At 44.9% G+C, this 13,840-nt stretch overlaps 1 protein-coding gene across 1 annotated transcript in view; it reads right to left on the reverse strand.

Moving 5' to 3' along the window:
- The window catches only part of camta1a (calmodulin binding transcription activator 1a), a 282,405-nt gene that overhangs the window by 50,404 nt on the left and 218,161 nt on the right, over positions 1 to 13,840 (reverse strand). Inside the window, exon 6 of the mRNA XM_008278556.1 lies at positions 7,782 to 7,853. Within this exon, the coding sequence (XP_008276778.1) occupies positions 7,782 to 7,853 (72 nt within the window). The remainder of the gene's footprint in view (positions 1 to 7,781; positions 7,854 to 13,840) is intronic.

Genomic DNA, 13,840 nt, shown 5'->3' on the forward strand with positions numbered 1-13,840 from the left:
TCTCTCTCTCTCTCTCTCTCTCTCTCTCTCTCTCTCTCTCTATCTCCTGCTCTCTCTCTTCCTCCCTCCTCCTCCTCTCAACCTCTGTGTCTTCTCAGGTTTGCGTGGGTGTGTTTTGAGATGGGAGAGCAGACAGAGATAGGAGCAGAGCCATTCCACTGAAGGGTGTGTGTGCGTGTGCGTTCAATATGACATCTACTCAGATCAAAAAAGACTAAAAGAACTCTGGTTTGACTCTGAAGGCTTTATGTGCCCTTGTAGTTACTTTTCCACTGCCCCCTACTGAGAGAGAATGAGTGCAGGCCAAAAAAAAAGAGAGAGATTTTTTCTCAAAACTTGCAGAGGGGAGATAGCTCAGCAATCCTGGGGAGACACAGTGGCAGAGAAAAATAAAGACAGAACTGTGGGATGGGGGTGGGGAATCCAACCAGAACAGAAGGCAGGGGCGAAAAGAAAACGGAGGAATATTTAAAAGGACGCATACAGATGACAATGCTCATAACAGAGATTGTTATTGTCAATTAGGGAAAGAAATGGCATTGTTTTTAGCCATAATAAGATACCTTTGAGGCTCCCCGGACTTGACTATTCACTTCAGCTTGCAAATTGATTCGATCACATTGGCCGAATACTTTATCTTTTTCTTATATTTTTTCCACAAACAGGCCTTAGTCTCTTCATCCCTGGCCCACAGAGAAATCAAGCTGTCTCAGACCAGATGCAGCTAACACCCTTAGATAGACAGTTTTTCACAATGAAAATTGCCAATTATAGAAATTGCAATCAGAGCTGTTGGTTTGTATGTTGATGAGTGGTAGCTGGTTAAAGGGGAATTGAGATCGATATCTGACTGAATGGAGAGTGAATGACTGTGGCCTTATATTAACAGAGCTTTCATACCAATTCCTCTTTGCTACTCTTTGTCTTTAACATACATTTCCCTGTCTTCTACCCCCCCCTTCTACCTCCATCCTTTCTTTTCCTGGCACATCTTCCCCTCTATGACACGTCCAAGTGATCGTGTCGGGATGTCAGCCCTCATCCACGGCTAATTGGGGCTCAGAGGAGTAATCAGGGCAGGACAAATCAGACAGTTCTGGTCATTAGCTGTGACCAGTGCTCTCTGGGAAGCTGGGAGATGCGCGCACACTTCTGCCATCATGCCTGAGCCTGCAAAGTGACATGGGCAGACCCAGGGCTTGACACGAGTGAGGACTGGCATGGCACAGGATAGACTTACTGTGGATCCATTGATCTCCGCTACAACACAAACAAGCCTGGCCGGTGACACAATGCCCAGGGAGCTCTTATTATCTAATATGGGAGAGGCAGCAAAGGGTTGCTGAAGAGAAAGCTCATCAAGTACAACACAGAGGATAATATCAAATCAAGATCACAGTTTGTTGCAATACTCTCAACAAGTGTGCAGTGCTGCAGTTATTATAATCTCAGACTCTGCCTCCCGCTCTGGTTAGCGAGCCGGTTCTCTGTGCTCATTTGAGCTCGCCAGTGGACAGAGAGCAAAGAAGAAAAACATGCAAAATATTGGTGTCAATAACAATCTTCAAGTGGCAAAATGTAAACACGTCGGTGGCTACTCCTTCTGAAAGCGGGTGCATGACTCTTGAGCAAGATGAATGTCAATTCGCCTTACTGACGGAGCCCTAACCTTTCACGATAACTGAATTATTTAAGCACCACATACCTGTTGTGGGCCTCTGTTTCTCTGTCTGGGCTAAAGCTGGTTAGGGGGCTGTATGAGTCTATGGCCACGCACGCCTCTTTGGCTGCAAAGTGAAAATGGCAAGACAAATGCGGCGGGGGATTTGTGATAATTGGCCGTGCTGGTGGGCCAGGCGACGGGCCTAGAGAAAAGGTCGCAGGCACTGAGGAACAGATCAGTCTGCCAGGAGGAGAGGAGGCTCAGTGTGCCTCTGGGGTTTAGCTCAACTTCTCTCCCTTTCATCGTATGGGGAGAGAGCGCTCCAGCAGGGGCCATTAATTAAGCACCAGAGTAACCTTCAATTTGTTTAGAGGTCAGAAGCCCCAGTGTCACTGTTTTGGGCAGAGACCAACTTAGAAGTATTTTCTCTCAGAGTTGAAACTTAAAGTAGCAGATGTGCTCAGAGATCTAGAAAGAAAAGTTGATAGGCGGGAGGGAGACTTATTTGAATGTTTATGAGTGTCGGGGATGGAGAGGGTTAATGTCAGACGCACCGTGTCTGTATGACTGCACAAGAGGAGGAGGAGAAGTGAAGGAGATGAGGGGGGCCACGGGGATGTGGCTCACACCCCGACATGCTCGTGAAGCAGCTGTTCTCCTCATGGCAGAGAGAGTGGGGGCCTGCCAGCAGCAGCATGCTGCCGAGAGCACCACGGTCTCCCACCATAGTGCAGTAACAGAGCAGCAAAGTCTGACACACAAACACACACACACACACACACACACACACGAAAAGACAAGCATGTGCAGATGCTGACAGATACACAGACACACACTCCCACTGCATATACTGCCACCTGTTCTCCTGCCAGTCCAGTGTCGGGGTTTTGAATTGAACAGTAATGTCAGGTGGTGAAGTCAAATTCATATGCTCTAAATCTGAGTGCATACTCTGTAGAGGTGCATTTCCATTTGATACAAACAACAGCCTGCATAGCTAAAGGCAATTATATTTCTACTGCCTCCGTTTGCCCTGAGGTTGTAGACAGCCAGTCAAACCCTCACCAGGTTTTCCTGACTCTCTACCCTCTCAGTGAAATCAACAGAACGGTGCCCAGGCTCATCCATGATTTATCTCAGTGAAATATTCATTATGTAGCCTTGCATAGTCTGGACGTATCTGATGTGAATCTGGACCTGACAGCTCTGCTCCGTCATCACACATCACCTGAGCCACTCTGAATCCGGCACCTGTCTCCCAGTGCTCAACACAGAGGCAACTAAACTGATCCGAATGAATAGAGGACTCTGGTAGATATAAAGAATCCATCTGTCTGCCTTTAGCCTGCAGGCATGTCCGCTCTGGAGCTACTGTATCCTGCTTGCACACCGACCGATGGATCAGCACAGCAAAGGAGCTACTCAACATTTCCCATTCAATTAACCAGAGTGCGAGAGGCCTCTGTCCTGACTGATGCCGATGCGCGAGACACGACGAGTACATGTGTTTGGCCCCTGCACATGATCTGCTGACAGCATTGGCCAGATGTATTGATCTGTAGAGATTGGTGAGCTTGTTATGGGAGGTGAGTAGCATGGGAGTTCAAAAGCGCTGAGTTGATTTTGATAAATCAACAGAGCCAAAAAGGAGGAAGGGCAAAAAAAAAAAGTTTTAAAAGAGCCGTGATGTGGTGAACAGACAGAAAGGCTGAAGCAAAGTAGGTTTCAGCACCACGGACAGCGCCGCAGAGCCTACACCGCTCAGACTTCTCTTTAATCACAAAGTTATCACTATGCCTGTCCAATTAAGTAACCTTTGAATTATTCCATAAATTAAAATTTCTGAAATACTGTCTAATAGCGCTGAAATGATCACAGGGACAACAGTGACAACTCATTTTCCTACATAACACTAATTCAAGTGGTTCCAAAGTCATTATACTCTGAAGGACTAATGTAATAAGAAAAATGTAACTGCAGTGAATGATGATATTAATAATGTATTCATGTGAGACAGAGACTAGAGCAGTGGCCTAAGCTGAGGAAGGTAAGAGGGAGAAAGTGATAGCTGTGAAGAAACAAGGTCGTCAGCATTCCCTCCTGCCTTACTAGTCATTTCATTATCTCATCCCTTTCCTCCTCTTTAAAGTAGGAAAAGCGGGAGAGGCTATTGACCCCTCTCTGTGTTCGTGGCAGGCAGCAGGACAAATGAAGTTTCCCCTCAGACCCCCTCCGTATTAATATCATAATTATCCCCACCTCTGTGCCCCCGCCGGCCAGCACAAACTCCACTGTCTGATTTGATGGAGAGGCACAAGCAGGGAATTACATTCGATTAGCACTAAACAAGAGAAGGGGACACGGAGCAATAGAATCAATCTGTGCCACCAGGACAAGCAAGATCCTTTGCATCAATGAGTGTGTGTCTTTCTGTCTGTGTATGTGTGTCACGGTAGCTTGGACGTGGAAAGACTGCGCATAAGCAAATTTAGATATGATAGTAAATATAAGTAACAGCATTTAAAGAGTAGACATAGTGCTAGAATGTTTGTGATGAGTTGCAGACTTTGTGAGTATTTTTCTTTTTTTTTGGCAGTGTCGAAAATACACCACGGAACAACACATAGCCCAATTTTTTTTTTTTCCCTCCAAATCCACTGAAATTGGAACTTTTTTGTAAGTAAAAAACCCACACAGTCCGCTCTGGGCAGCTCCCTGTCTCAGCAGCAATTTGGATTCATTGTTTGCAACCCCAGATAACTGCGGTGGTACTTTTCTTCAGTCTCAGCCATTTGCGGGGATGGGCCAGACATTCTGAAGTGGTCTAATGCCATAGAGAGGTGGAGGTAGTGTGGCGGGGATGAGCAGATTGAGAGTGAGAGGTGAAAAGAACAAAAGAAAATGAATGGAGTGAGAGAAGACCCCCCTCACAGGTCTTTATTCCTGTCCCCTGTCTCATTACCCAGGCTTTGACTCAATAAAGAGTGGATAAAGAGTAGATAAAGAGGCACACACCCACTGGCTAAAGCCCTCTCCCTAAAACACCTTGCACCAACCTCACTTTGCCTGACTTTCTTGCTTTTAGGCTTTCTTGCACTGTCACACATATATCCAAAAAATACCCACATATACACACTGTCCCCTTTCTCCCTATTCCATTCTTTTTTTTTTCTACTTCAAATCTTTAAATCCATCTTTCTCTCCAACTCTCCCTTCAGTGTTTTTTTTATTTTATTATTTTTTTATCCTAACTTTTTAAAAGTTGTGTCCATCTCACTCTCATTCACAGTCTGCCTCTACCCTCTCTGTCCTTTGTGTTCCCTCCCTGTTGGTGCTGTGTAATAGGAGTTATTTTCATCCCTGTCTCTCCGTGACTGTGGCCGCTGGATGGCTGAATATTTACATTTTTCACTCACTGGTGACCTTTCCCTGTTGCCGCTCTGGGAGCTCCAGTCTCCTTGCTGCTCTGCTGTTGACAGAGTACTGCCTGCAAATCTCATATGGACACAGCAAATGGTACACAGGGAGTCAGGGACAGAGGGTTCAGAGACTCGAGGAAGGTGGAAAAAGTGAGAGGGAGAAGAAGAAGAAAGAGACTGTAACCAGGCGGACTGTCAGTTGTCTGACGGAAAGTGGCTTGAAGAGACAGAGGTGCAGAAGGTCTATCTGCATCTGCAGAGATACGGACTGAGGTGTAATCCTTTACCTCTGGTATCACCATGACTGTGGTTTCTTGTCAGCACAGATGGTCTGCAATAAACCGCCTGAAAAGAGATGTAAATCTGGGGCTCCAGGAATGCTCGGTGCCAAAGAAAATACATGGTTGCAAATACATGTTTTTGTTTGGCAGCAGAAGGCACTCTTATCTTTGAATGAGCGGATGTTTTAGTTGCACACATGTAGCTTGGAGATGTAAGAAGATCTGCTGAGCCGTGTGAGAGGTGTAGGGCAAAGGATTCACTAACCAGTTGTCCTCAGTTGCTGCTCTCCAGTAATAGGAAAGAAAAGTTGAGTCAGTGAACTCCTCAAAGTTTGATGAGTGTTTATGTGTTTATGTGTGTGTGTGTGTGTGTGTGTGTGTGTGTATCTTGCAGCTGGCACAGAGAGAGGCTGGAAATGAAGGTTGCAGTTTTAAAAACTGAGTGACCCAGTCTGACCCCAGCTCTATGTTACTTGCTCTCTGTATAGAGTGTGTGCACGTTTTCTGATTGTCCATGTGTCCCTTTGTTGTGTATGTGTCAAGAGTAACTTCAGGTGACTCTCACTGGACATGTTCCCATGTTTCACCCCAGTCATGTTACTTTACGGCAGAGTTTGACTCAGTAGAAGGATAGAAAAAAGATGGGTTCAGATTATTCAAGCCTGTCGTAAAACAATATCATCATGTCCATATGTAAGTTGAAGCAGTTTCCATCTTTGAAAATGTTCTTCCTCTCTATACTGGCCCTAAAGAGATCCCTTGTTCTTACAATTCCATGTCAGTGGTGGGAGACAAAATCCACACTCCTTGCTCTGTGCAAATGTGTATTTGAAAGTTCAACTGAAGCTAAAATGAGGATTGGGCAGCCCAGAGTAGTCAAGTGGATGTCTCACAAAATCACAGCATTCAATAGAAAACTCCCTTTTTGTATTACTATCCTAACATTACAGTTCACTAGGGAAACCGTGAAAACCTACAACAGGAATTTTCGACCAAAAATAAAGATCACAATCGTAACCTTTGATATTAACCACTTAAGTTGATGCTTTACGCTAGTTTCAGCTTAAACTGCATTTTGTCCACAATCACTTAGATTTAAATGATTATAGGAGGGGATTTCAGCCAGTATGGAGAGAGAGAATGATTACAGCAGCCAGTAACTATTTCAGTATACATGTGGACATATAAGTAAAGCATAACAATAGAAAATATATGGATCTTTTCTTTAAAGGAGTCCTCAATACCACCGACTCCAGTAAATCAACACCAGATTACTTGGACTTTTTTAATGATATTCTGTACCTCTAATCATTTGGAAAATATATTTAAGTGAAAACAACCTAAGTGGCTTTGCTGATTGAAGTCAGAAGAGACAGGGAGACGCCTGCTTTTTGTCTGCTAGAGTTGTTATTACTGCCTGTCACACACAGTGCCAACATAGCGCGAGAGAGGAATAAACATTTGTTTGACAGCTTTTGTTTGCTGTGGGAACACTAATTATTTTGATTAGTATTTAAGCATTGTTAAGGCCAGTTTTTCTCTTTTGTCTTTTCGCTAGCGGTCTGCTCCCCTGTTTCACCAACATTCAACCGAATGGGGAGTTTGTTAGACTGCAAATGGATACGTCTTCTGGGTCTATTCAGTACAACAGGGATGTTGAGACTCGACAATTCTTGTCAGAAATTATAACTTAGAGAAATTATATTACAGGCACAGCAGCCAAAGTGTATTCATCCCAAAGATACTTTATCTTCACATATTTTATCCCATAATATACTGTATTCAAGACACAGAACCACAGTTGGATAGCTAGATAGAGAGATAGAGAAAAATAATAGAGGCTCCACAAACCCTTAGTCTCTGTGCATGTGCTTTATGCTCCCCTAAAACTGTGTGTGTGAATGGCTGTATCAGGCACCTTCCAACAATAATGGCTGCCATGCTAAACGAGACTGATGAGATGTATTGGGTAGGTGATCAAAGGACTACTATTTACAGCCACTCTCAGCCTGCAGACTTGACGACCCACAGTAAGCACACTATACTGTACAGGGAACCTCTTCCATCATGCTTTTACTGCCCATCACTGTGGCTGTTAGACAGGGGAGATGGCAAAGCTTTTAGCAGACTGAGATACCGTCCTCGTGCTGGACGGCGTGTATGGGCAATGCCATCAGAAAAGTGAATGACTGGGAAAGATAAGGGGAAATGGAGGCTGGGGAGAGAAAAGAGAGGAGAGAGAGGGAGGTGGTGGAGGGATAGGTTGATGTCTGCCTGCTGGCTGTCAGAAGAAAATGCTTCGGTTTAATGGAAACTGATATCATGCAGCTCATTCAAGTTCTTCAGGATAGGCAGGGGAGAGTCTGTGAGTAAACTAAAGCGTGGTGAAGTGCAAAGGAGGAGAAGAGGAGTTCTTACCTGGAGCAGCCAGTAGCACCTACGGTGGAAGGTGGGGATGATGGAGGAGTGGACGTAGCAGCCATACAGACACTAAAAGGTAGAAGAGAAAGAGGGACAGAAAGAGGACATTACACTACAGTAAAGTGCAGGAAATACTCTGACCTCTTCGCTGACCATGACAGCTGTGACCTTTGAACCCCCGACCTCTTTCCCCTGTATGATAAGTCCCACACGGACCTGCTGGCAGATGGTCAAGCTATTGTTCTTAAAAACAAAGACAGTGACCTGGAAGGAAAAAAAAGTGAATGAGGTTAACCAGTAAACATCTCAGCACTGTCCCAGCATCACCATATGACTCCTTCCTTCCTTTTCTTTCCTCTTTTCCACTTATATCCTGTCCTGCTTGGAAAAAGCCTCTGACAGAATGATTCAGGAGCTCCTTATTCCAACCACCCCCCCTCCGTCACCCCACAGGGCACCCCAGCACATAACTAAAAGCACAGTGTTATTAATATCCTTATCGTAAACAGATAATACTGTGCCTGGGGCCTCGTTAGAGCTCGTAGAGCTAGGCAGGCCTGATAACACCTCCTGGTATCTGGCAGAGGGGCCAGGAGACATTTTTCACCAGCCTTCAGCAGAGGCAAAGCACCATGCACTGAGGAACAGGAGCAAGGCAGCACTTATCCTCCTTCCATCCTCCATCCTGCTCAATCCTTCTCTGGGAGACTCACGGCCCTGGCTCCCAGGTGACCTAGAGGGATGAATGAGCTTGTGCTTGTTTACCACAGCAAGAAGAGTTTACACTGCTCTACCCTTGTCTAACCCTCACCAACCACGACATGGGCTGCAATTTTGTGCGATACGATATTGGAGAAAGGCGAAGGGGAAGGTGGATTGCTCTTAAGACGGGAAGCCTGGCTCTTACAAGAATAAAGCAAATAAGCAGGTTGAGGGAGCTGAGCTTCACGCCAAGCCTCTTCGGTATCAATGTTTGATTAGAAATCAGGAAAAATCCCAGCTGGCATGATATATACGCAGTTAGTCAGAGTGTACATATGCACACGGGCACCCACGCTTACTGTAACACTCGCAAATGCACATACTGACACAGCTTAACTCTTCAGCAGTTGTATATATTCAATAAGTTTAACCGGGTTTCCAGGGGAGCTGTGCGAGCGGGAAGGCAGTGGTGAAATCGGGCCAGGGTGGGGGGAGGGAGAGAGGTAGGGTGACAGTATATGGGAGGACATTGAACCACATTGCTCGGAGGACCATGTGATAAATAGGTGCCTTGAAGTGTGTTATGTGCTCGTCTTGTTTAAATAAACCCAGTTAAAAAAAAAAAAAAAAGAGCAGGGCCCGCGGAGGAGGTGAGTCTGTATAAACACTTATTTGCCAATATCAGATCGTCTTGATTAACTATACTGGAGCACCACAGCCACACAGACTGGCCACATGGATGAAAAGACACATTGCATATCTAAATAAAAAAGAACTAACAAAAAAAACACCTCACACAGGTGTACAAATGCATTTACGTGGCTGTGTGTATCCAACACATTCATACATACGAGTCCTAGCACCAATTCACAAACAAGAGTCACATCAGCTCTGACTGTTTCTCCAGGTGTTCTATTGTTCTATTCACATCTATTGTGCGCTGATTTCAATACTACCAAACTCTGCGTGTGAGAGTTTGAGAGAGTGAACCCATGCAGACTGCCTCCTGTTCTTATTTTTTTTTGCTGTACTCTCATCCATTACAGCTGTCTGAAATAGGATGTATGCCTCCTCCCACACCCATAGCTCTGCCATCCATTACTCTACGCTGGCAACGGACAGACACTTCCTCCCACACCCACAGTGAATTGAACATCACATTACTACAGTCAACTACAACAGCGACCGACTCATACATTTCCACTGTGCTGTTTTGTGAGTATTTATGTCATAAACTGTACTGTGCTCTCTCTAGGGATTAGTGATGCAATAAAGTACACTGGTCTATAAGGCGTTAAACTGTTTATGCATTTCACTACAGTCATGTGCTGCAACAGATTTGTGAAAGGTGCTCACAAACAGAAATGCCAACATTCTGTCTTTTCGATACTTTTAAGAATTTTAACACCGACGCTGACACAACTCTCCCTTCGCATTCACTGTCACAGCACACCAAAAATGGCAGACTTTTAAATGCTGCTTGTGTGCTAAGAGAACTCACTGTCTTGTTAATTCAGATTACAGAGCATTTATTAATATATCATGGTTAATGCTGCTCTAGCCTAAAGAGCTTGGCCCGCTGAGAGTCAGCTGTGGTGTGTGGCTGTGCAGTTGGATGGTATAACGCTATGGCATGATCCGCACGATTGACAGGTGGGCCGGTGCAACAGGCCTCTGTGACTAGGGCGACTGGGGAGTGAATAAATTAGCCCCCAGGCTGCTTTCCTTTCCCTCTGTTTACTCCATTTCTCAACCACACAAAGCAGCGTGCCAGACAAACAAGCAGCTTAAAGCATAACACAACTGTTGCACCTGTCAGTGCCGATATACAGTAGGCATCAAACACATTTGCACGCACACGTAAGCTTGTGAACCCTCACTCTCCTGTAACATTCCAACCAATCCACTCTCTCCCTCTCTCATACACACATACACACACACGCACGCGCATGCACACAATAAGACATTGAGCTCTTAAGCACAAAATCACACCCACTCATAAACACATAAATATTCACACAAAACAGACACATACTGTTGCACTCATGCACAGTTTTACACGCACTTACACAAACAATCACAATAGACCAAGATACAAAGGCAGACCAAGATACTTTTTGGAGCACAAGCACGCCCATATACACAAAGCTCATCATACATGAGCGCTTATCAGTAATTCAAGACGCATATCAGTTACTGGTGTTTCTGCTGCTTTCTGCATGCCGAGCGTCTGGGTGACAAAGTGACGGCAGCAGAACCATTATTTGCTGTCTTTGGGCTGTGACAGATGACAGCACATCACAGGGCAAGCAATTAAACCATAATTACACACACACATACACACACACAGCCTCTCCTGAAAAGTGTGGTTTCCTAGTGTGTAATTTCTAAGAGCTTTTGCACTCTGATACAAATACAGTGCAACATGATACACAGAGGTACATGTGCACAAACACGCGTGCATTCACGTGTGAGCACACACACACAGTGACACACAAAAGATGGTGTTATTGGTATGCTGTTGTGTGTGCAAATGAGACACAGCAGAAGAATGATACCAAACAGTTTATAGAAGAATTCACAAGTAGCGTGTCCATAATGTATTCATGTGCTGTCACTGCGGACAGCAGGAAAAAAGAGTTACAGCGGCGTGTGTCCTCCAAAGTCAGACACTGATGCAGCAAATTTATTTGGTGTTGTCACTCAAGCAAGCGGCCAAGGCAATGAAATGCTGGCATGACCCAATGTATTATAGCCTGGACCGAACCCCCCCCTCCCGTCCACCCCTCAACCCCCACCCCTCTGCCCCCCTAAGGGTGTCATCCAGAGCAGAGCCGGATCGCAGTTCACACAAGGCAAACCGGGCAGACAGTTTGTCTTAAATAAAGCCTTCAGATATAAAGGCAGAGCTGCCACTGGCTACCTGTCCTACCTCTGGAGGCCACCACTGCCCCTGGCCTGCCTGTTGCCCTGGCGACACCTCACTTACATTCATCCATCATGGCTGACAGGTGTCAGGCACAGCGAGAGATGGGCTTGTAAAATGCAAAGTCTGTGAAGGCAAAACTGGCAAGCAGACACACAGTTATAGTGAGACTGAGAGAGAGGGGAAACTCTCTCATTAGACCATAATGATGTGTGAAGACAGTCCTAATCAGAGCGTGGCACCTTATTTATGTTGGCAATTTGCTGTTTTCCTGCCGTGATGCAAACGTCCTACTGTCAGAGGCTGCCACACATTTGTCTTTCTGTTGGATTGTCAGCCCCACTGGGAAGAGCACACATGCACACACACCCCCTTACTCAGACACAGGAATATGCATATACATGGATAACTTGCCTGGTGTTTTGTTAAGAACTCTTTTGCTGATAACTTTTTAAGATACATTTCCCCTGTCCAGCTGTCTGGTGTCATGTCCAGCCACCTCTTTCAAGGATAGTTTTATAACAGACTCATGCATGACTCATGTGTCCTCTAATGTTTTACTTGCTGACATTTGTTCATACATATCACCACTTTGGATATGAATAATCTGCAGTCGGGTCTCATAAAAATTTTGCAGGTCTCGCTGTATCGAATGACTTGCTTTGCACTATTATACAGTTGTTGACATGGATATCCACCTGGTAAAGTCACTTCTGGCTCACTGCTTCATTAGATGGAATGTATCATTTTGTGCGTGTGTGTACTTCTGTTTGCGTGCATGTTTGCATATGTCTGTTCACATAGATGCCTGGGGCAGGTGATTCAGCCTGGGGCACAGTAGCATAAATAGAGCTCACACAGCAGCCAATCAGGCAGTACTATCAAACCCCATCCGTGGCAGGAGCGCAAAATCCATACTCAATAGAGATTCATGGACCATGCAAAATTCAAACTACCCTGGCCATTGACAGCATCCATGATGACTATTGATCAGCCAACGATTTCTGGCTCTATACAGATGTGATTAGATGACTTAGGGCTGAAAAGTGCCACTTCCAGTTTGGAGGATGAGCTCATTTTCGACTGATACCGTAATGCTCTGCATTTCACCTGCCTTCTTTACAGTCAGCCACTCTGCTCTGCTCTCTCCCAGTCGTTCAGCAGGAATCAAATTATCTATAGTGTCTGGTAGGATGGCACTATGCCCAGAATGCCCATAATATACAGTATATCGCTTGCATTTTGGATTCAGAGAGAAATACACAGCTCTGGTATGGCACTGGCACAATGATGGTGGTTTTTATCCCAGCTACTGCTATCTCTATTAAGATTCTTCTTGCTTATGTGCCTTTAAATAAGCCACAACTAGTAAAATTGTAACAGTGTAATTCTTGAGTGCATCTGAAGACTTAAGCAACGGTTGATGAGACATTATACATAATAAATCAAAAGAGGCTTAGATTTATCTCCCCAGTCCTTTCCGTTGGACCAGCTGCAGCCTCTAAATCAGTCAAAACTGAGCGGGCTACAAAATGAATTGGCAGGCAGCACCCGAGCTGAAGGGAAAAATGGAAAACAAACCTAAATTCCTCAACAAAGCAAAACAAATGATGCTCTGGAAAAATGCATGTGTTATGGAAATGACTGTCTCTAAAAATAGCATACTCATTGTAAAATAAACACAAACAGTTGATAAACAGGCCCTGAAGAGGAGAATTAATTAGCCACGCTGGACGTGTAAACACAGCTATACATCAAGTTCAAGAGGAAAACAATAACAGGACTGAGGCAGTTAGAAAGAAACCCCTGACCACTTGCAACACTGAATACTCTGATTCCGTCTTGTTTCACTCCCGAGGCTCAGGAAAACAAGAAATTCAAGACAAAAGAGAGGAAAGACATTTGAGGAAGGAAAACTCTGGTGATGAATTTGGATATAGAAGAACAGGGAGAATAGGACGAGAGACAAGAGGAATGGAGAGACAAAAAGATAGACAAGGGGATATAGAGTTTACAGCTACGCTTTTGCACATGCCAGAGGAAGCTCATGCACATGCCCATGCACGTCTGTCTCCCTGACTGAAGACACAGTGTCTGTTGATGCTAATGCTAGCCAGCTGGGCTCACGGCCAAAGGCATTAAGTGGAATCGAATTCCACCAAACTAGCTTTAATCAGCAGGTTTTTAAGGTTAGAATTACTTTCCCTCTCCTCCAGCCTGCTTGCCAAGGTTAAAGCAGACACAGGCAGGGGCTGGGCTCAGCTAATGGGATGGAGGGGTGGCATGGGGCCTACGGCATGCCACCATACTCCGACACACAAAGGCACAAATACACAGAAGTGCAACTACAGCTATGCGCTTTAGTGTATGCCAAGTCATGCTGCAACAAACAATAATTCACCTACAGATATAGAAATATAGTTTTACA

Source organism: Stegastes partitus, unplaced genomic scaffold (assembly GCF_000690725.1).
Source record: "Stegastes partitus isolate 25-593 unplaced genomic scaffold, Stegastes_partitus-1.0.2 Scaffold4, whole genome shotgun sequence".
Taxonomy (NCBI): domain Eukaryota; kingdom Metazoa; phylum Chordata; class Actinopteri; family Pomacentridae; genus Stegastes; species Stegastes partitus.